Source organism: Urocitellus parryii, chromosome 3 (genome assembly GCF_045843805.1).
Source record: "Urocitellus parryii isolate mUroPar1 chromosome 3, mUroPar1.hap1, whole genome shotgun sequence".
In the NCBI taxonomy this organism is placed as follows: domain Eukaryota; kingdom Metazoa; phylum Chordata; class Mammalia; order Rodentia; family Sciuridae; genus Urocitellus; species Urocitellus parryii.
In genome coordinates this window covers 168,801,490-168,826,123 of record NC_135533.1, presented here as the reverse complement: position 1 = coordinate 168,826,123, position 24,634 = coordinate 168,801,490, and the positions used below count along the sequence as shown (strand labels likewise).

Genomic DNA, 24,634 nt, shown 5'->3' with positions numbered 1-24,634 from the left:
TTCAGTAAAATAGAGATAAGATCTCAGCTAAAATATTTCACTTGCCAGCTTTCTGCACCATAGTGTGTGTATATCTAGAAAATATACAGAATGTCAGTTGGTGAAGATTGTTATGGAGCAAAAAAAAAAAAAAGGGTGACATGACAAAGGTGACTGACAGTGATTTTGGGGTTGATGCTAAGTAAAGGCCCCTCTGAAGAGAGTGTTCATTTGGACAGTGACTAAGAGGCAGGAGGAGGCAGCTCTATAACTAGAACTCCAAGCAGAGCTCCTGGGCAGGGCTCACCTGGGGTGCCTGAGGAAAAAGCTGACACGGTGTTTGGTAGAGAGAAAGCCTCCAGAAGCAGGCATGGAAATGAGAGCTACACTCTGGCCAGACAAGGGCCTCAAAAAACCATTTTCCCAGTTGCGAATAAAGCCATCTCTTTCTATTTTCAGGAAATGAAAGGATAATTCTCGAAATGATATTTAAAAAAATCTGAAATTAAAGTGGTTCATATTCAGGATGAAGATTCTAGTTTTCCATGGTGTTGGGGTATAGAGAACCCCAGAGAGTCACTCCCTCCCTCCCTCAACTCAAAGGCTAGTGTAGCTCCAACTCTGGCCAGGTAACAACACAGATGGGCCGGGGAGGGGAGGGAGCGGAGAGACATAGACAGTGAGCTTTGTCACTGTGACACATACTTCACATCAACTACTTAAAAGGAGGAAAGGTTTATTTTGGCTTCTGGTTCCAGTCCTGGTTGACCGGCTCATTCCTTTGCACCTGTGGTAGCGCAGTGCATCATGGCGGGAGTGCCTGGTGGAGGGGGTCTGTCGACTTCATGGTTGGTAGGGAAGTAGAGAGAGAAAGAGAAGATTGGGGTCAGGGTCCTCAAATCTCCTCCAAAGGCACTCCCTTAAATAACTTTCTCCCATAAGATTCTGCTCGCCTAAAGGTTCTGTTTTAGTCAGCTTTTTCACTACTGTATCTAAAAGACCTGACCAGAGCAACTGTGGAGGAGGAAGAGTTTATGTGGAGGCTTATGGATTCAGAGGTCTCAGACCATAGACAGCAGGCTCCACTCCTCAGGGCTCGAGGGGAGGCAGGACATCATGGAGGAAGAGTGTGGTGGAGGGAAGCAGCTCACATGGTGATCAGGAAGCAGAGAGAGACTCCACTCTCCAGAGACAAATAGAGACCCCAAAGCCACGCCCCCAATGCCCCCTCCTCCAGCCACACCCACCTGCCTCCAGCCACTACCCAGTTAATCCCATCAGGGGTTCATTCACTGGTTGGGTTAAGGTTCTGAGGGCCCAATCATTTCTCCTCTGAACCTTCTTGCATCTTCTCACACATCAGCTTTTGGGGGACACCTCACACATCCAAACCACAGGATGAGGACAACACGTGGGTCTTTGGAAAGCATTCTAGATTGATGGATGATGGTGGAGGCGGGGAGAGTGAGCACTAGAGAGTGAGCCCTGCCCTTAGAGAACCTGACAGCCTGTCTGGCCTTCCGTCAGTGAGCTTTGAAGTTGACCCTCAAACTCTGAATGTGGGGATCAGGGTCCTTGAACAAGAAGCAGTGTGAACGTGTAGGAATGAGCTGCTGAAACAAGAGGCACAGACAATTTTCCTAGTTAAAGGTAACTAGGAAATGAACTCCGATGCCTTTGATTTTATAGCAAATCACCAAGATATAATGCAAAAACTCCAAGTAACAGAAAACACCACCAAAATTCCTTTTAGAGGAAGGAAATGTTTTCTGGGTTAATATGGAAATCCTCTGTGGGTCTTTGTCTCAAGGAGGGATATTTGTTAAAAACCCAACTTGTTTTAAAATGATCCAAATGTAATCATTTGGAGAGGAACATGACATGCAAGGTCCGTATTGAATTTTATTTATTTATTTGTACATCTCTCTTTTTTAGGGGAGAAAAAAGAGAAGCTTAAGCCATAGAAAAGAAGCCCACTAGGTTGACTCCTGACAACTGAAGAGAAAAGAAAAATAAAGCCAGTGTGATCAGTCCGGAGTGGTGCGTGTAGGTGACACTAACAGGACAGCTTGCCTCCGTCAGGCCGTCTAAGCCAGCGGGAGCCAAGGTCACTGCCTGTTAATCGTTTGTCAAAGTCTGCAGGGTTTTATCAGATAATTATAGTTATAAGTATGTTTATATCACACAAACATGTGGCAAAGCTACAAAGGATTCAGGCCCTAACACAATCTGCAATGACATTTTAAAAAACTACAGATAAGCAATAAATCATAAAGCAAACACTTCAGAGAATGATGCCATTGCTACTGCTTGGGAATTCTAGAATGCTTTTCTATCTTTTTTTTTTTCCTTTCTCCATAACCATTTAGAATCTCACAAAGCCTTTGTCCACATCTCCTCCTCTCCCGAATTTTCCAAGGGGTTGTAAAATAGCAAGCAGAATCATCATTTGAAACGACAGCCTGGTTATCAACTCCGTCCATATGAACAGACAAGCAGAATGTAATCACAGATTATTTTATAAAATTCATTCCCGAGCAAAAAGATCTGTGCTGTTCTGAAGAATCTACATAAACATATAAATAGATGTGCCTAAGGGACAGCTCTAAACCCGAGAACCAATAGATGGCATTTTAAAATAAATGGCTTGTGGCTGCAAACGGCATCCATTTTGCTCTGTTTGGCAGCATGCAAGTTGACATGCTCGGGAACATTTCTCAACATGAATGAACTGTGAAATTGTTTCCTCCCACCCCACACTCCTCTGAATTGTATTGGATTATGTTAGCCATTTCTGCACCTTGTCGTAAAGGCTGTCAGTGCCCCAAGAGGCAATGTCCCTAGATGTTGGAGGCCAGGGCCCTGCATCTGAGATGCTACCTGTCCCTCAGTGTGTTAGGAAGAAATAATGGGAAATACCACCCCCTGCCTGTCAATGCATGGGAAATGGCTCTGTCACACACTTAAAAGTGCCAGGGAACGCGATGAGGTGAACCATATGTAGTTCAATTCCTAGATCATCATCTTCTCAGGAAAATGATTACCATTGCATCCCACCTCCGTCCAATGTCAAGTACCACCCTGTGGGCGTAAGTGGATGATTTTACTGTGAAGAAAACAATCTATGAATATATGCAGTGTTTTAGCTATTTTCTACCTGGAGCCAGCTCTTCAGAAACTAAGTTTGCCTCCTCTGTGGGCTGTGTACTGTCTTTAGTTTTAATCCTGCACACACAGAAGAAGGCAGTTAAGCCGCAGAAGGGACAATCTTTCCAGAGCACACTATAAATGAAAGACTTTGGGGATGTTGGCTGTTCTGCCATTAACGAAGCTAACTGAAAGTCAGCTCTCTAAATAGATCCATAGGTGGGCATGGGTATATGTAATTTTAGAATCTTGGGTTCTTGGGTCTTGAGTAGTTTCGGATATTTCACTGGAGGTAATGTGGCCATTTCACTTCCAAGAGGACTGTGGCTACACTGTCTTGCTGGACGTGCAGCACACACCTCCCCTCTCTGCTGGGTTAGCATTCCTCAAATCACAGCCTCTCTGAACACATGCTGTCCAGGTACTGTCCAGAGACTCCATGCATAGACTTGCCATCTAGAATCCAGGTTATCCAGGAGGGTGTATTTAGAGACTGACCTTCTTACTTATATCTTTTTCACCTTCATTATCAGTATCCTTTAACTTTAATTTTAAAGTTCTGTATTTGGAGGTCTAAAGCATTGGGTAGTATTTATTTATTATTTTATGGGGTAGTATTTATAAGAAATATAATAAACAAAAATCTTAAGAAGAATCATTGCTTTCAATTTTAAGTTAAATTACATGATTCAATTTATTCCATTTATAGGATCATACATGCTGATCTCAGGATTTTAGCATCTTCTGTATTTATGGTCCAATAATGCCTTTATGTCCAATTCTCCATGCTTCGGAATTTATGAGCCAAGAGCAAAGTCACGTAATCTGCAGGTTTTCTGAATAGTTATGTAATAATTTTCTAGGAAACTCTGGATAGCCCACTGGTAATGGGTTTGATGGAATTTTATTCTTTACTTTAGAATATGTCCTTTTTATTTCATTATGTAAAAATGTAAATTCCTTTTTGCTGAGTGAATGAATAGGTAATTGGTTGCACAAGTCTTGCTCTCTTGGTGAATTTTCTTATGTTCTATCCTTTTGATATTCTAACTTTGGGACTGAACCAGTAAAAGGGACATTTGAAATCACATACTGCTACATCTAAATATTCATTTATTCATTCACTAATTGATCTGATATTTAGGAAGTATGTTTTCTATAGAGTTTAGTGAGATAAAAATAAGCTGGGTGAAACTTTGATGGCAGGATTAGTTGTTCTAAGTCTACAATGAGTCTCATAAAAGTCTCAGAATCATAAAGTTAAAATTGACCTCAGCAAGCATATAATTCAATTCTTTCTTTCACATATGAGTGTGTTCACATTATTAAATGATATCGAGAGACTGAGAGACTTGTCTGAGATCATAGACTAGATTGGAGGCAGAATTAGGATGATAATTAGGGCCCTTTTCTCCTTTCAATGAAACAAAGTCTCCACTTTCTAACATATATTATTATCACCCTCAGTAGTTCAGACTATGAATTCTGAAATTTGTTATCATTTGGATGTCCAGTTACCTTGAAAGCTTATTTGTACATAGAAATGTTGAAACACATTTTTATATATGCTGAAATCCCATTCTCAATTTTAAACTCCTTATCACATCTATTTATGATAGTGAAAACTCCCCTTACTGTGATTTGATAAAGGAACAATGAGATCAGCAGCACAGATCAGGAACAATTAGAAGACTAACAAAGAACATTTACTCGACCCATATCATAAATATTCTCAGCCCCAATAAAATTCCCATAAGCCCCTGATGGTCTCTTGGGAGCCCTGTTCGTTTTCAGGGCTTGGTTCACTGCTCTTTGCTTATTGGACCAGAAGTGGATGCTTGGCTCAACCTAGACCAATCACATTCTCTCTCTTGGAACGTAGAAACTGGGAATCAGACATAGTCTGTCAGCCTCAGCATGTTCTTTGAACTGTAATATGTAAACTCAAGAGCTGTCAGACAGCCATATGTGGACCGAGAAGCAGAGAGAGCTGAGGGAGAGGAAAGGAGCAGACAGTGAATGCAGGCAGAGGGGCAAGGGTGTCATGTGGCTGCCTGGTGGCTTTTTGGTTCCTAGTTTTAGGACCCTCCTGAGGCCTGGCTGACCCTGGATTCTATGATGGAGCCTGATGTTCTTACTTAACATATCCCTCGTTCTCCCCATGCCTTTTCAAGCTCTCTCAGTACTAGCCAAACCTTCTTTAAAAATTATATATAAGAGTCTTATCTCAGACATTATGTAGCAGCACCACATCCTACAGCCAGAGCTCTGGGTTTCAGTCTATTCCCTGGGACAATCCACAGTACAGGTTAAATAACTTGATCATTAAATGCATTTGGATAATGAGATGCAGCCCAGTAATCCAGACTCTGTGTCTGGAGCTCAAGATAAATGGACTTTTCAGTAAATTCCTAGTGTATAATAAACAGTGATAAAGTCATGTTGACTTGTGTGGATAAGCTATCTTATCTCGCTATCAGAAAGCCATGTAATGCTATGTACATTTTAAAGCTCAAATTCAGATTTGCTTGTTTTTAATCAGCCTAAAATTCTGAGATTTTTTTTCTAGTATTGACAAATGATTCAGATGCCAATTGTTTTTTGAGGTTGTTATTGTTTTTCAGTAGTGGGGACTGAATTCAGGGCCTTGGCCAATGATATTTTTGAAATAATGAAATAATTTTGAGATTACCAACTTTGGAATTGGGAAAAAAGAATGACCACTTGAAGTTATATATAAGCTTTCTTGATAAATTTAAAAGGCATATATATATACACACATATATATATCTTAAAATGTACTAAACATCAACTATCTATTATAGTGAAATATTTATGAAAATAAACTAATAATGAATAAATAGACACTTATTTGCCAAGAACTGTACTAAGAATTTTTCATATATTAGTCCATCTGGAACTTTCTCAAAATACAATGAGGCAATTATGTCTGAATTATTTTGAGTTAAACGACTTGCTCAAAGCCCCCAGCGAGGTGTTTAAACCTAGGTAATTAAAGCGCAGTTGGAATAAGAAGAGGGGATGAACTAAGACTTCGAAAGAAAAGAACTTTGGAAGCTCATTGGAAATTTTGGAAAATCAGGAAATCAAGGAAAATGCACAATCTTATAAATAATCTGTGTTTTTCAAATTGAGATTATTAATGATTCTTACCGAGGGTTGGAAGGAGAAGGTGGATTCATTTCTTTCTGGTAGTGACGACCCTGGTTGACAGGCTATAAAAGATAAAACATTTGTGAGGCAGATAGACTTTCACACACATTCCCAATGCTGCATTCCGACCCCCTCCCTCGAGACACAATCTGCAAGAAGGGGCTGTGTTTATTTTGCAGAACAGGCAAGGGATCTCCCTGAGACCCAACAAATAGCAGAGTGATATAAATGAGAAAACACGGGGGTTCCTTTAATGGTCAATGACTGGACTAAATAGCATCTATGGTGTTGTTAAAATTCACGAGTCAGAATCCTTTATACTGCCAACAGTGGTGGATATGATCGAATAGAAGCAAGATATCTTGTGGAAGTAAAAGGTGCATTGCAAGCAGAGACCCAGAGGTACAGGAGTCGACTTAGGTCTCAATGTGAGCATGCTGGCAAGGAGAACTGTTCACTACTGAGCATTGCATGTGTAAATCTTAGGGCTTGGTGGTCATTTTCCCCAGTGTACAAGACAACTGTGAGCACTGATCCAGGGAGCTGAGAAAGGTAGTGGCTATACCTATAAAAGTGGGAAATCTCAACTTTTCCCTCCACAAGGCACCTTTCAGGGTCGATTTCAGCACATAGCTACAACCCTGTGTCCTAGGTAGCCTTCAACGCTGGCCTCTGACAGAACTTCATCTTTCCTCCTTGCCCCAGGATGGGAGAAGATTCCATCGTGTGGAGTACAGATTCTCCTTTGAACATTGGCTCTTGGTATGTCTCCTGTCCCATTAACAACAGTTGAGTTCTAATATGAAAATTACTGTTCACATTCTCATTTCACTACCAGTGGAATTTGGTACCCACTTCTGAATTCCATTCCAAAATGTGACTTCCTTAGTCAAAGGGGCCCTGTGTGGACTTGTAGTTCCAGGCCGCGATGATGGCCAGGGGTTGTGGCAATGGTGCCAGTACCTACAGAGCCCTTCTTCCTTACTTTCAGCATCTTCCTTATTTTAATAGATTCTAAAATGTTAATGGCGGGGGTGATGGGAATTCTTCAGAGTAAACTGTCTTCCTTTATAAATAATCTCTTGGAAGTACTCCTTTAATTTAAATCAAACGCCCGTCTGATAATCACAGCCACTGAGCCTGCCTACCTGTGACGCGCCATGAATTTCAATGTGCCCAGGTACTTTGGTAACTAACCAATATCAACGCATCAACATTTCAGTAATAAGAAACAACAGCTGGGAGAACAGTGGGAGGAAAACCATGTCATAAGACATATTTGATCTCACTAGAGAAATAAGACTCTCAGCAATTTGCAAGGGAAATTTCGTTTTGTGATTTAGGCTTTATTATTTCCCAGCCAAAAAAAAAAAAAAAAAGAGAAATTACCAAGCACAGGGCCAAACAGTTTCCCGGGACCAACTCACACCATGTAGTAATACTCCCCATGATAAATTTATTGGTATTCATTCGGTATTTCAGCTGCATTCAGGTGCCCAGTCAGTGGACTTCTGCCTATTGGACTTCTGCCTATTTGTTTTCAGAGGTGTTTCCATAACTCTCTAGACATCATCGACCTGATATTCAACCAAATGTCCACTTATTAATTTTATACTATTAATTCTGTTTATCTTCATCCCAAGACTTTATTCTAAATAGCTTACTCCTTCCCTGGGAAACCTCTCTCTTGTTTGAGACTTTAGCTGTCACTTTAGACTATACATATTTGGTCCCATTTATATAAAACAGATTCAGTGATACCAGGAGTAAAAAAAAAAAAATCACATGCACAGAGACTTCTAAGTGTGAGAAAATAAATAAAAACAACCTGGGAAGCTTCTCAAAGCAATAAGAACTGCTGACATGAGTAGATAGAAAGGTGGAGCACCTGTGTCCGTCTGAAGCAAGTTGTCCCCACCCACAAAGGCTCAGGACAGTCACCCAAATGCCACACCTGGGCATTTGAGAAAATAGCAGAAGCAGGAAGGTCACCCTCACCTTCCCTTGCTCTTCTCCTCTGAAGACCTAGGGAGGGTTGTCCATCCTGCCCCTGAAGCAGGTCACAAGACCCTCACGGCAGAGGCCACTTCTCCCCAGAAGGAAGGAGCCTCCTTATCTCTGGAGGGCAAGACCTCACCCAGAAGAAATGGAACAAAGGCCTTGTTCAGTTTCTTCCAGTTCATTTCCACTAGATCATCTCCCCTTTGTCCAAATGTCTTTCTCTATGACTTCCCATTCTTTGTCAAGCCCAGTAGAAAAACAAGCGGGTTTTACAATTTCTCTGGTCTTCATTTCTTTACAAAGGCTCCTGTGTCATGCAACACTTAAATACGTTTGCATGCTTTTCTTTTATCTTTTGTTAGAAGGGCCTCAGTCATGAACCTAGGATGAACCACTCTTCCTGTCCATACACAGCAGCAAATCTGTTTTTAGGTAGGTAACATCCTGTAAGAGTATCCATACAGAAAATAAAATTTGTTGCTTTCTGATTTTGGAAATGCAGTCACATTTAGAGGATACCTTAAGTAGATACAAAGAGAAAGAAACCAATATCTAAAATAATATCAGCAGTAACTGGTATTTCTTGAGCATTTATTCCATGCAATTTTTAAAAATCTAATGTCATCTTTATTTCAGATAAAGGACAAGAACACTAATTGTTAAGACTGACAAAGAATTAATTTCTAATTGCATTGAGAGGAAAAAAATAACTAACAAAATTATAACCTTTACATGATTGAACTCATTACTCTTGAAATGTGGTGCAGATACTTGGTGTTGGTTTTTTAGTGTGTTTATAGAATTGGATCCATGCAAATTCTTGATAGATATTCTCTCATTGGATCCTCAGATCATTTTTGTGAAATAAACAGAACTAACAACTCTGAACCAGGGAGGAGGACATCTATACACTGGGAACTAGCCCAAGGTCATGCCTGCCAGGAAGCAGGGGTAATAGGCTGTGGACCAGTTCATCTGATTCCACAGCTCATCCTTTGAAACACTACACCTTAGTGTTTATTCCAGCTTGGGAGTTTACACTGAGGGTTGAATACAAAAGTTTTTGAATAATAAATGTGGCAAAATCCATTCAGTGTATAAAGGCGGGGGGAGAAATAGTCTATAAATACACTTATTTGACATATATGTAACTACTTCCTTATTATAAATTAAATGGATTTGATGTAATCCTCATGAGATGTCACTATATATTTAAAAAGAAAAAAAAAAGTTTTGCCACTCTTGCTAAATTTGGGGGCAAACATAAGATATAACACATAGTACTCTGAGACTAAGAAGTTTTATTCCCTTGAGTGACTTTCATAGTCACTAAATAGAATCATTCATGCATTTCATTATTTTCTTCCTGGCAGCATAGATATTATACTGGCTCTAATATCAGCTTTCATATATCATTTCTATCATTATATAAGTACATCTGCTCTCTAATTTATCTATAGCTTAGCACAATCAACTACTTACTTTTAGATTTAGGAAGATTAAAAGAAAACTCATTACACCCAAAGAGAACTGAGAAGTTAATGAATCTGTAGTTCAGAAACGAATGAAGACCTATTAACTATAAAGTGCCTGAAATGCCAGTATATTGTGTTTTAGACACTCGGCAGCCAGCAATCCTGCAAAACGCAGATGTGCTCTTGCGGAAAGAAATGGAACAGATCCCAGGAAACCCGGACCTTGTCCTTTTGGTGGCGCTGTTGCTATGCACAAGCGCCGGGAAAACAGCACTCATAAAATTAACTACCATGGAGCAGGAGAAGCTTTGCTTTTTCTATGATCAAGCTGCTAGAAATTTGGGGTGAGGGAGAGAAGTGAAAGCTAAATAAAAGAACAAGAGATAAGATAATCCTGCTATGTTAAAAGGTAAAACAATATTTTTATAAAAACCTATGAAAATGGCAATAATGTGAGGTTCATCAAGACCATAAATAACTTGTCTGAGAACCTCACCATATGCTTGTAATTTTATGAAGTGCATTTTGCTTCATTTTTCTCCAAATATTATGCTCTGCAACATGCCATGCTGATGGATGCATGAGGTAAGTTTTCTTCCCTCCCTCATTCCTTCCCTTCCATACTCCCTAAGCTGAGAAGACTTACATGGTTTGGGGGCATCTGCTCACCGGGTGGCACAAATTAGGTATGCTTCTCTAGAATCTAGGTTCGTGGAAGGACATAAAAATAAAAAAAAATACTGAAATAATGAAAGAGCTCATCTGTAAAGCTCTGTGGGGGTCAGTGTGCATGTCCATGTTTAAGTTCACTTTAAAATGAACCTGGAGAATCTCTGCCTACCCAATAGCCCTCGGTAGCCATAAAAACGAAAAATGTCCTAGAAACCTCTTGCAATCACTCAAGTGGCCTTTACTCAGGAGAGTAGCAGTTTACAGTCAACGTGAGCTTATTCTCCAAAGCCCTGGGCATGTGCATTCTGTATACAACGGCAATACAAAGGATCTCTTTTATGATTCCCATTTTACAGGTGATGCCAGTAAATGACAAAGCAGGGATTTGGGCCCAGGTAGAGTTTATGTCCTTTTGGTTGTCACATAAGCTGTGGACATTAATGGCTATTCCTTTTCCTTAAGATGAGCGCACACACACACACACACACACACACACACACCACAGGCATGGCATAGTTTTATGTTCTTGTCAAACAAAATCTCCACCAAGATAAAACTCATTTAGAAATTCATCACAGGTAATTCATTATTCCCTTCCTGAGGCTTCGTAGAACCCAGGGTTTGGATAAATCTCATGAGATCTTCTCCTAACACAAACCCTCCAAAATTGATTACTTGCAGCCTGGTTTCCACAGAAGTTATAACATATTGTTTTAATTGAATTTTTTAAGTTAAAAACTTTGAAAAACTTGTTTGTCAAAGGCCAGTGGATTTCTCAGGAGGTTTGATTTATTTAGTAAGAGATGCCCACAAAAGCCAATTTGCTATGAGAAATATGGTTACACTTAATAACACTTTTAAATGACTAATTTATCATATCTAAACACCTTTTAAACAGCATATGTTGCTGTGAACTGTGTGAAGGCTGAGGAAGGCTGAGGGTCAGGGCTTGGTCAGTGCGGCGACTGGGTGAGGACCCTCCTTCCCGGCTGGGCCTCTGGCTCCATCTCTGCTCCTGCTCCTGGCAGCAACCCTGGCTCAGAGGGGATTTCCTCTGGGTGTGTGTTTAATATCCACTTATCAAGTCTTGAATATAAAATTTTACCTGAGCTACTCAAGATTTATTGAAGCAAAACAAAGCAGATGTTCAATTTTGAAGTTTTGATGAAAACTACCTTAGAGTAAAAGAAGAAATAAATTTTTGTATTATTGATTGATTCATTCAACCAATAACTGGTGACCAGCAGTGAGACCACGGCCAGGCCAGTGCTCAGAGTGGAAGGTAGGAGAGGACGAGGGCGTTCCACCTTCAGGCCCTCACACCCAGGCCGGGGATGTTGGACGTTCAATGTTGTAAGTGCTACAGTTGAGCCTGCTGATGGTGGAGGAAGCTGTGCATAGGAGCCATCTTGTCTGTGGACTCCCCTATGGGAAAGCTCTGTGGCATCCTCTTAGTTTGGCGGTGAACCCAAAACTGTTCTAAAAAATAAGTTTTTGAATAAAAAAAATAGCCATCAAACAAGCAAACAAACAAGAACAGAAACCAAGTAGCTGTTTTCTAGGTAGAAAAGAGGGATGAGCAATAGCTTGACTGAATAAAGGACATGGCTCCCCTAATCCACAGGCAAGATGGCTCCCCTAGTCCACAAGCAAGATGGCTCCCCTAGAGATGGACAAGATGGCTCCCCCCAGTGAAAGCAAGATGGCCCCTCTAGTGAGGGGCACGATGGCTCCCATAGTTAACAGGCAAGATGTCTCCCTTACTGATGGGCAAGATGGCTTCCCTAGTGATGGGCAAGATGGCTTCCCTAGTGATGAACAAGATGGCTTCTCTAGTAATGAGGCAAAATGGCTCCCCTAGCTAATGGGGCAAGATGGCTCTCCTAATGATGGGTAAGATGGCTTCCCTAATGACAGGCAAGATGGTTCCTCTAGTGACAGGCAAAATTGTTCCCCTAGCTAACAGGGCAAGATGGCTCCCCTAATTCATAGGCAAGATGGCTCTTCTAGTGTGGACAAGATGGCTCCTCTAGTGACAGGCAAGATGGCTCCCCTAGTAATGGGTAAGATGGCTCTCCCAGTGAAAGCAAGATGGCTCCCTTAGTGACAGGCAAGAAGTGCTCTGTAGCTAGAAGAGAGAGTAGTTCTCTTTAGTGTTGGATGCAGAGTGAGTAGGCATTGGGACACAAGCAAAACCCATTTCCAGTCTTACGCAGCTAATGAAATAAAGGTACTAAGAGGAAATTAATCTTGCTGAAATACCTATTCTGTGCTCACCTCCACAGACTTAATTCTGCTCCTTTTCAGAACTTGAACTTTCTTCCTGTCTCTTTTCTACATGGTGAACTTATACTCATTCTTGAACTTCAGTGTAAATGTTGCCTTATCTGTATAAGTATATGTCCCTCAAACCCACAGTAGAATTAACTGCTTCATCTCATGTGTTCCCATAACTCTTCATTCTGTTATCTCTTAACAGCCTGCATTACTTTATTTGATATTAGACCAGTGAGTATTTTTAAAGGGAAATTGGATAAATTCAGTAGCACATAAAATAGATATAATCAAACGATTATTATGATAGAAGAAAAGTACACACTCAATAGTAAAGGCTAATCACAATAAACTTTCAGTGTTTGAAATTCAGTGATTTGTAATTTAAGTTGCTAACAATTCACATCTGAGATCTTCGTGTGAGATATCGAGAGGCTACCGGTGCCTTGGGGGTGGGGGGATCCTACATATGAATTTTTGCATATGCTCGTCTTACTCTTTGCTTCATGTGTATTTTATTCTCCATACTTCCATATATACTAATATGCCAGGTATTCAATTAGTTTTGAAGTTGCACTCTTATTTGAAAAGCACACAGGCTGGGGTGGTGGCTCTGCAATGGTGAACATCTCAAGACTGAGTAAAGCTCTGTGTGTATCCACAACACTCAGCCTAGTCCATAGCATATTGTACTACTCCAATAATAATAGTAATAATAATAATAATAATAATAATAATAATAATAATAATAATGTGAAACAAGTTAACTTGTACTGAGAGTTCCCGTGCAGATATGCCTGGATCTAAGGGCCAAGGAGAAATTGTCTCTGTGCTGGTAAGAAGGGCTGCAGAAGGCTTTTGAGCTGTCTTGAGAGATAATCAAGAGCAAGGTACAGGGATATGCATGGAATGCACTTAGGAAATTGTAACTGGGACTAACTCATGGAGTGGAAGTGGGGTGTAGTAAGAGATGAGGCCGAGATGGGAGCAGGTCTCAGATCATGGGTTCCTCCTGTGCCAAATTAAAGAGTCATTGGGGAATCACCCAGGGGCTTCACAGAAGGGAGAGACTGGATCAGGTCTAGGCTTTGGTAAGAGGGCTATGTGAATAATGATGATAATAACAACAGTAACTAAGCTCTGATTATTAATACCTATTGCATTTCAGATACAGTGCCAAGTGCTTTATAAGGTCATAGCTTGGATCTGAACTGTGACACTTGGACTTCAGAGCAAATGCTCCTAACCACTGGGCTGTGGTGCTTGGACTGGAGGCACAGAGATGCTGAGGGATTGCTGAAGGAATTCAGGTGAGAAATAACTTGCCAAGGTATTAGGTAGCAAGTGTTAGGCGTGAAAAGAAGGGGGGTCCCAGGACTTGGAGACCAGTGGATCTGTGGGATGAAAGAGTGGGAGAAGTGGAAATGCCTTCTAAATTTCTGGCTCAGGTGCTGAGGTAGGTGGCCGGGCTGTTCACTGAGCTAGAAGAGGAGGAGGACATCACTGTGATTAAATAAAGTCATGCACTCTTTCAGTTTTTCTTTCCCAACGTTTCTGTACAGTTTCTAAAGACAAAGCTGCAAGCTCTCAGAAAGACCAGAACAATGCTTGCAGATTGCTCTATTTAAACTCCATACGAGCAGCAGGATGCAGAGTTCATTAAGGAATGCAATTTTCCATTTGCTGATAGTTCCAATACTGGGATAGACTGAATTGGATGCAATAATAAACATATCTTATGAATACCAGAGGTAGAATTTTCAATATTTTCTCTGTATGAAAAACAGACTGTTTTCAATTTCTTATTTGATCAAATAGAGGGTTATTAAGTTCATTACTAACGGTGTTATTTTTGGCCGCACACTTTCAGAGTGAAGTAGTTGTCATGCAGGAGACTTCAGTCCCTGCCAGAACAGGACAGTGATGGGAACACCGTATCCAGGGCAACCAAGAGTTCAGACTTCTCGGTCCATAAATAATCATTCCCCCGCTTGCCCTTTGTGATGCTGGTCTCCGAGCTGCCTCATGACAGAAGGAGCCCCATCACGAGGCCACTGTTCTCGTTCTTACTTGGGGTTTAAATGGCTGTTGAGGAATATTTTATAAGGAAGGCAACGTTTCAATTCCATCACAGATTTCACCAGCAGAAGTGTGCAGCTGACTCCCAGTATCTTAGCTCTGGCTACAAGGACATTCAGTAATCAGAGGAACCAGGACAGGGATGTTTTTCTGGGTGGGTGGATGCTCTTGGCACCAAGGTTGCTTGAGGCTTTATATGAGCTTGATATCTGTGTTTAATGAAAACACAGTCGAGGCAGGAGAAATCTGGAGGGCGGGAAAGGTGGCGATGAAAACCACCAATTAAAAACTGCAATCATGTTTTTTTTCCCCTTGACATCCCCTTGGAGCTGATTCGAATTTCTCCTTCATAAAGACTTGCAAGTTCTCTCAACAGCACAGGAGTCTTTCCTTCCAATAGATTTCCACAGCACTCATTTGACAATTAACTCATGTATTAAGAAGTCACTGGGTCATAGTGGTTAGGAGATCTGTATGTCAGTAGGCTGGATTCAGCTTGCCAGAGCCTCAGTGTTAGCCATGCACAGTGGTGAGCAGTGGTGATCCCAGCCTCTTTGCAGTCTCAGGCAGGAGGGCTGCAAGTTTGGGTCCAGCCTCAGTAACTTAGTGAGTCTCTCTCTCTCTCTCTCTCTCTCTCTCTCTCACACACACACACACACACACACACACACACACACACACACACAGGCTGAGTCTGTAGCTCAGTGGTACAGCATTTGCTGGGCATGCAATACCCTAAGGCCCTAGGTTCAATCACTAGCACAGCTCACAGAAAATTTCATTGATTTCAGGAGCATTAGGTGTCAGGGTCTCTGAAGTTTTCGCAAATCTACAAAGATGTTGGAGATCCAGAAAAAACTGGCTTTAAATAATACAAAAAATATTTGCAGAACTAATAATTATTTGGTAAATACTTAAAACATAACATCTACTGTCAACTATCCTTTCATGTTTAAATATGTATATGCATGAATCAAAGTTATAGGATTTTATGTTTCCTTTCAAAAACTATAGTAAAAAGGTTATATTTATAAGTGAAAGTATATTTTAATATGTTATGATATTGAAAGTGGATTTTTTATTTTTGGTACTGGGATAGAACTCAGGAATGCTTTACCACTAACCTACACCTCAAGTCTTTAAAACAATGTTTGTGGTTTTTAAATTTTAAGATAGGGTCTCATTAAATTGCTGAGGCTGGCCTTGAACTTGCAACCCTCCTGCCTCAGCCTCCCAGGTTGCTGGGATTATAGGCATGAGCCACTTCTCCTGCTAGGCTGAATGTGGCTTTGTGTGCAAGTGTCCTTTGAGTTTATGGAGATCTTAAAACAGCTCTAGATACTTTTGAGAATGGCACATTTTATTCTGCCTATGACATCTCTTGTGCCACACTGGACTATTATATTGATGTTTATACTTTGTTTTTCCAACTAAGCCATAAGATCCAAGGACAGTACTATAGAGAATGGACTAATTTAAAATCTGAGGCTCTGCTATGGGATTCACCACTGACCAGGTATAAAATCTGGGCACAGGGTTCAGTTTGTTTACCTGAAAACTGGGAAGATTCAGACCTGTTTCCACTCCTGTGCTGGGCCACAGTGAGGGGGAGGCGCACACTTCAGGAGACCCAGAGGGAGGTAAGCCTTTGAGATACCCAGGGGCTACCAGGACCCTCAGTCACAGGGAGGAGCCAGTAAACCTCCAGGACCAACACAGTAGCTTCTCTTCTGTGCTGGCATCTGAGCCACACTTAGTATACCTGCAGTCTTTCCCCTTTTGCTCATTCATTTTTAAAATATTTAACAAACATTGAGCCTTTCTATGCTATAGGACTTGTGCTAGGAGCAGGGATACAGTGGAATGCCCAGTCTACAGCAAAATTTTTCTTTTTTTTTTTTCCCTCAGTGTGTGGTTTAATCCATCACAGCTAGGATTTGAACATGTCCCCAAAGGCCATGTGTTAGAGACTTAGTGGCCAGTGCAACAGTGTTGAGAGGTGAGATACTGAGGTGATCAGGCCCAGCCTTGCTGAATGGATTTATCCCATTACGTGGAGGGGTCAGTTACCATGGGGGTGGGTACCTAATAAAAGGGCTAATTCTGTCTCCTTCCTCTTCCTCCTGCTCTCTTGCCCTTCTGCTTTCCCTCTCGGGAGGAAGCAGAAAGAAGGCACTGGCAGATGAAGTCCCTTGACCATGGACTCCATCCACAGACTCTGGTATTGTAAGAAATGGATCTCTATTGTTTATAAATTGCCTGGCCTCGTGTATTTTGTTATAGCAGCACAAAACTGACTAAGACAATCGGTTCCTATGTGCACAGTTTCTGAGGGAAAATGAGACAATTTGAGAAAAGACAGTGGCACCCGCTGCTTTCTGCACCCAGCCCTAAAACACTCTTCCAGGACGGGTTCTGAATATTTCTCTGGGGAGAGTTCTCATTTTGGTTCTAGTTCCTCCTCCCCAAGCCTGGGCTTTGTTAGAAGGAAGCTTCCCCCCTTTCAAGGCAGGGGTAAGAAGGCGGCGCAGGACTCACGGGTGGCAGGCAGGAGTTCCAGGTGGTCGTGTCATCGCTGCTGGTACTTATGCTGACGTTACAGTTGTCAACCTGGGAGGCGCTCAGGCCGTGCGGGTCCCCCGTGTCCTCCAGTTCCTCGTTCTGCTGCCGCCGTAGGCTGGCCAGCATCTGCAGCTCCGACTCACTCATCTGGCTGGGCTGGTAGTTTCTCCAGTTGTATTCCTGACGGGGAAAGAGGAAAACATTGGAGCAAAGGTCACCCGGCCCCTCCTATCTCCATGGGCTGCCAACAAGCCTACTCAGGGGGCTGCCAGAAGCCCCCCGGCAGAGGCCAGAGGTCTACCTCTGTTTAATGAGGCTCCTTCTCCACCTGCCGCCTACTGTCCTTCTGCTTCTAGTGTGCCTGTCACACTGTCCTTCACTGAAGTCCTCAAAGCCATCAGGACCCTGCCTGCCTCAGTTCCTGTGTACGTGCCAGCCCTCTGCCCCACGACTGGATGCCACAAGGCATCCTTCAGGTCCCAGACCTTGTGTCTCTTCCCCGGGGAACCCTTCCTGACAGTGGCAGATGGGGCTGGCTCTGCGGCGTGGGCTCCCCAGGAGTCTGATCCTGCCCAGCGTCCCCAGGGGGACTGACTGGGAGCTGGGCAGGCAGGAGTAGGCGCCAAGGCTGTATGGACGCTTCCCTGGGTATGTTGCAGGTCTGCTGCCCAGGAGGCGCTCCACCTGTATTGTGGATTCACTGAATAAACAATATTTCAAAGCTGGTTTTTTTTTTTCAAGAAAAACAAAAATCATGTTTGAAAGAAAGCCCAGTTCAGAAGGGAATGGATGAATTTCAACACTGTTGATCATGAAAACTAAATATATTCAAATTACAGTAAAAGGGAGAATGACCACTCTTGTTAGAGGCTACTGGATAATCTGAATGCAAGACAGGAAGATGTAGGCTCTGAAAGCTGGAGAGGCCTCAGAGCCGCAGTGGACACCAGCGCTGGTGCAGCTGTCCAGGTGAAGGGCACTGCTGCTCATCCTTAGAGGCCGGTATGTACAGGACAGAAACTGGTCTATGAAAACTTCAGGCCTTTTTATTTCCTTTCTCTGGTCCACACCAGGGCAGTGGGAAGTACCGCTGACGGGCACATGGGTTCTTTTAGGGGTGATGAAAATGTTCTGAAAATAGGTCATGGTGGTGATGGGCAGAGAACTCTTGGACTGGTAAATTCTATGGAATGTGAAGTATACCTCATTATACATTAATTTTAACATGATAAAACATCAGCATCATAGATGAGCAGTGTGCTTTATATCCAGGACTAGTATACAACTTAAAAGCAATTTTGAGCTGGGCACAGTGGCACATTCCTGTGATCCCAGCAGCTCGGGAGGCTGAGGCAGGAGGATTGCAAGTTCAAAGTCAGCCTCAGCAACTTAGCAAGACCCTGTCACAAAATTATAAATAAATAAATAAATAAGGGCTAGGGATGTGGCTCAATCCCCAGTACCAAAAAAAAAAAAAAAAAAAAAAAAGAAAATAGTGCTTATACTCCAACAGATCTTTTCCCAAGATATACTAGAAGTTTCAGACGTTCCAGTCTCTACATTTACTTTCTTGGAGGACCCTTTGGAGATAGCTACTATCTTCTCCTGCTTCTTTTTTGCCTCATAGGGATGTGAAAAAGTTAAGAAATTATAATTTCAAAAACAAATTTTGGAGTTCCTATGGCATAAATGCTTTTAAATAAAGCACTACCATCATCATAATTTGAGGTTTTTAAAAGCTTATTATCTAATAATGTGGAGATTTTTTTTTCTGGAAAATTGCCAATGGAAACTCAGCTGGTTTTGGCTCCAGCAGTGTGGCACGTGAGAGCTCAGGCGATGGTTTAGGAGGATTCATGAGTATTTAATATGCTTCGAGAGGGTTCAGTGGGGAGGAAGCAAATACCACACATTTTATTTCAGTGAAAATTCATATTTCAATGAAATAATGCTAAAAAAGAAGGAAATAGCTATTTTAAATTCAAAAGAAGCATTTGAGGGGACAATTACACACATAGGAAAACGCTCAACATCATTATCATTAGAGAAATACAACTCACAACCACAATGAAGCACCTTCCACATCCACAGGAATGGTTATGAGTATCTATAGACTGGGCTCGCCTGTAATCCCAGTGGCTCGGGAGGCTGAGACAGGACGATCACAAGTTCAAGTCCAGCCTCAGCAACTTGGCAAGACCCTAAGCAACTTAGAGAGACCCTGTCTCAAAATAAAAAAAAAAAATTGGCTTGGGATGGGGCTCAGGAGTTGAATACCCTCGAGTTCAATCCCTAGTATGGAAAACCAAAACAAAAACACCCAAATTTAAAAATAAATTAAAAAAAAGATAATAAGTGTGGGACAAGCAGGTAGAGAAGCTGGAACCCTCACACCTTGCTGGGTGGGCACTGCGGGTGGTGTAGCTGCTTTGGTAAAAAGTTTCTCAAAATGCTAAACACTGAGTCTCCCAGCAGCACACTCTGAGGCACCTGGCAGAAGAAGGGAGGATACGTGTTCACGTAGAAACCACGGCACTACTACCCCCAATGGAAGAGGAAAACCACCAAGTGTCCATCAACTGAGGAGTGGGGTTTTGTTTATCCATATAATGGAACGCAGCCATGAAGAGGAGTGAAGGATGGATACAGCCTACCACCCGGAAGAACCTTGAAAACACTGTGCTAAGTGCAAGAAGCCAAATGCAAGAGGCCGCACAGAGTATGGGATCCTATTTACATGAAAAGCACAGAGACCAGAAGTGGAGGAGTGGAGCCCAGGGGAACAGGGCAGTGGGAAGTGCCGCTGAGGGGCACCTGGCTTCTTAGGGGTGATGGAATGTTCTGAAAATAGGTCATGGTGGTGGCAGAGAAATAGGTCATGGTGGTACTAGAAATTCCTGGAATGCCTACTTTAAAATGGTGAATCCTACAGTACGTGAACAGTATCTCTATTTAAAACGTAGTGATAGCAGAGTCCCACCTGCTTGACTGAACTAGGGACCCTGGTCCTTCACTTCAGTTTTTCTGTCAAGAAACAGAAGTGAGCACCTAATGCATCCCAGAGGGGTGCTGTTTGGCCTGCCATCGCCAATGTGTGCTTTCACAATGGAAAATGGCACTTTATTTTAATTCTGACAATTTTCTTTTTGGTAAGAAGAAATCTTTAATATGAACTTGGCTTGATGGAATCATCCATTTAATTGGCTTATTTAACTGACAAGCTGGAACTGAGTAGGAAAAACAACACCATGTCCTAGGACACACTCACAAAAGAGGATGTGGCGGTGGCTGCATCAGACAGATGTGAATCTGGACCCTAGTTCTACCATTTCTCAGCTGTCTGTGATCAGGAAATGACGTAACCTCTCTGTGCCTCATCCTTCATCTGTAAAAGGAAGACCTTAGTATCCTTCACAGGATTTTCGGTGGAATAAATCAAATAATATATACCAGATGCTTAGCACAGTGGCGGGCAAACAGCTATACTAGGGGCATTCAAATTAGTGATTTGAAGCTTTATCAGAAAATGCTATAGTTTGAATCTTAAGTGCTTCCCAAGGCCCGGTCCCCAACCCATGACATTATTGGGAGATGATAGAATCTTTAAAATGTAGGGCCCAGTGTGAGGGTCTAAGTCCCTGGGGTGTGTCCTTGAAGGTGGTGATGGGGCACCTTGGCTCTTCCTCTTCTTCTCTCTTCCACTTCCCAGCCATGAGATGAATGGTTTTTGCCACATGCTGCCACCAAGTTCTGTCTCACCACAGGCCCAAAAGCAATAGGACCAATCCCTGGTGGGCTAAAATCTCCAAAGCTGCCAGCTGAAACAAACCTTTTGCTGTATGAGCTGATTATCTCAGGTATGTGTTACAGTAATGGAAAGCTGACTAACACATGCACTTTTAAACTGGGTCTACTTATAAATTATACTCATGTTCAACTACACTAAAATAGTACATATGATATAAAACCCACAAAATGAATGAAATTTAAAATGCTTGAGATTCAAAAAAATGGAGATAGTTTCACAATTTTCTTCTTAAGTTTGGTGATCTTCTGTTTGCTACAAATTCTGGGGTGAAAACATCCCTCTTTAGAGACCATTGAGTAAGCAATCAATACAAGTCCTTTCTGTTATCTTATTCTTTCCTCTCATTTTCTCTGTCTCCCTTCTGCCAATCTTCTATCCATTCTGTACCCTGCTGGGAGCTAAAAACACAAGAAGACAAGACACACTCCTGTCCTCATGGAGCTCACGGTCTAGAAGGGGAGACGTAACAGATTATAGAACAGGAATTCTGGTAGACTCTAATCCATACCACAACAGAAGTATGACTAATGGAACGTAGAACAGGAGTGAGTAACTGTTCGGCAGAATTATAGGAAGCCTCACAGAAGTCAAAGTGGCATTGGTAGTAACTAAGTTTGCTGACAATGAAATAAGTGGCCTTCAAAAGGACATTCTCCACCTCTGTGGGGACTGAAGCACGGGTGGGTGGACAGCTGGCTGGAGTGGTGGAAATGAGTGTCACTAACTTATTCTTCAAATACTTTGACCCTAATCCATTGCCAGGCACTGTTCAAGCTAAGTATGCTTGGAGCTCTAGATTTCCCTGGTTTTATTTCACACAACAGTAAAATATATTTTGACAACACTGTGGAAGAGGCAGCTCAAATTGAGCAGAGAGAAGAAAGCAACTTCCTCCAGGGTCACGAAAAGAACCACTGGTGGCAGAGATGGGCAATTAGTTTTCCAAGACGTTTTTAATTTGCAATCTCTTAAGCCATTTCAAAATCGCCAGAAAGCCAAAATCATTTATTATTATTATTATTTTAAAAGGAGGCTTGCAGTAAAGCCTTCATATTATAGTGGACGCCAGCACAAGATGTCATCTAACTAAATCACGCCACTCCTGAGAGGCAGAGTGCCTCATGCAATTCCAACTCTGAAAGGCTCAACACATTATGCATAACTCAATTTTGTCTCCAAATATCCTTGTAGGAAAGAAGGGAGATGTTATCAATCAGATTTGCTTGGGGAACGAGGCAGCGGGCTGAAGGCCATATGATTCAGCCATGCTCTGACTCCAGGCAAGCCCTTGGTAAGTATCAAGTTGTTCACTTTCATTGACCTTCAGACGTTTTTAGGAGCCTACGCCAGTGAAATTTCAAACACAATTAAGATACGGCCCTCGCTTTCATGGTCCTCATAACTAGTAGGGCAAATGGGAGCCATGAAGAAATGACCAGCATATGTTGAAGAGCAGCTTCAATAGTCACACACAACCATGGTCATGTTTAGAAGGAAAACTCGTAACTCCAGCAAACAAAAACAAGTGTTCAACTTGATGTAACCTCTGTTCTTGATTTTAAGACAGGAGAGTTGAATTGATTCAATATCTGCCTTGAGAATTTTGTGAGCCTTGGATAAGACCCATTTCTGCTGATCTATGGGTGATAGACAAAAGGCTAAAGTGGTCACAAGATCAGATCAGATCAAGAACCTCATCCTATTCTTTAAAGATGGGAGGGAAACAGAATTGGGAGAAAATTGTGATGCTATTCCCATTTGGAGTTTATAAAATCTCTGAGACTCTCAGAATCAACTTTTCTTATAAAGATGTCTGACTCCCATGGCACAGGGTATCATGTTTCTGGTATCATGTTGGAAAAACTCTGAGTGCAAGGGCTATCCAGCAACCCTGTCTTTGCATTAAGTCGTGATGATTGTAACTTTAAAAAAAGTATTATTTACTACAAAGGAGGTGGTGACTCTGAGAATATAATGCACATGACAACATAAGAGAAGGGAGATGTGCAAACTGGTCTGGCATTTCAGAAAAGAGTGATGTCACTTTGTGTAGGACCAGCTAAGGTTTTGTGGAGAGGGCCGCTAAGCTGGGCCTTGAAAGATCAGAGGGTGATTTGGCAGCATATTTTAACCATTAGGTGGGAAAATGTGGGGCAAGCCAGGAGTATGGAGCTTTCATCCTAGAAAAATCATCACATAGACTAGAAAGTAAAACCCTGTGGCGGTTTGGATGTGAGGTGGGACGTCCCCCAACAGCTCACATGTGAGACGATGCAAGAAGGTTCAGAGAAGAAATGCCTGAGTGAGAGCCTTAACCCACTCAGTGAATGGACCCCTGATGGGATTAACTGGGTGGTGGCTGGAGGAGGTGGGTGTGGCTGGAGGAGGGGGCATTGGGGGCGTGGCTTTGGGGTCTCTATTTGTCTCTGGAGAGTGGAGTCTCTCTCTGCTTCCTGATCACCCTGTGAGCTGCTTCCCTCCACCACACTCTTCCTCCATGATGTCCTGCCTCCCCTCGAGCCCCGAGGGATAGAGCCTGCTGTCTGTGGACTGAGACCTCTGAAACTGTGAGGCCCCAAATGAACTTTTTCTCCCCTACAATTGTTCAGGTCTTTTGGTCACAGTAGTGAAAAAGCTGACTAAAACATACCCATTACTCCTTTAGAAATGAAATAAAATCTAAAAAAAAAAAGGATTAAGATATTTACAGAGTAATCCAAGTCTTGTACGACCAAATAGCTTCCTCTTTTCCGTCCAAGTCTGATTAAGTTTAACATTCTATGGAATCTAGAGCAAAATAAGAGAAAGAAGGTGGTCGGGGGATAGGATATCATAAATATATATGAAGACCAGTGGAGTAGAAGGAAACTGAGAGGGAGGGAGGAAGGACAGGAGAGAGGAGCAGATATGGAATGTAACAAAATCATGTTACATGCATTTATAAGTGAACAGCAGGGAATTTCACCTTATGGTTACATAGAAAGTAACAATCAAAAATAAAGGAAGATGAGGAGAGTAGAGGACAGAGAAGAGGCGAAGGGAGGGTAAGTGTGTGTGTGTGGTGGGGGAACAGGGATTAAATCAAATTCCAGGAATGTATGATTTTGTCCAAACGAACCCACCTTCTATGTATAACTGAAATGCTCTAATAAAAAGTGTTGAATGTTCTCCCTAAAGACATATTCTTAATGGCTCCCAAATGAAAACCACCCATATGCCCAGTAAGAGGGATAAAGAGATGAAGTTATATTCACACAGTGGAATAATTTGCAGTGATGAAAGGAGCTACTCATGAGTCTCACCCACAAAATGCCAAGTGAGCGACGCCAGACACGTCATGGTGGTAAAAGTCATTGTAGGGATAGTTGTGAGGGGAGAGGGACAGGAAAGGGTAGTGACACCGGGTTTTTTTTTTTTTTCCATTTGTTCTTTTTAGTTATAGGTGACACCAGAGTGTATTTTG

The 24,634-nt window shown here is 42.0% G+C and overlaps 1 protein-coding gene across 1 annotated transcript in view; it reads right to left on the bottom strand.

Annotated features, from left to right (window-relative positions):
- Positions 1-24,634, bottom strand: part of Cfap20dc (CFAP20 domain containing) — a 227,833-nt gene that overhangs the window by 38,052 nt on the left and 165,147 nt on the right. The window contains exons 14-15 of the mRNA XM_026402052.2: positions 17,340-17,543; positions 6,301-6,362 (exon numbers count right to left, since the gene is read on the bottom strand). Coding sequence (XP_026257837.2) covers positions 6,301-6,362; positions 17,340-17,543 — 266 coding nt within the window. The remainder of the gene's footprint in view (positions 1-6,300; positions 6,363-17,339; positions 17,544-24,634) is intronic.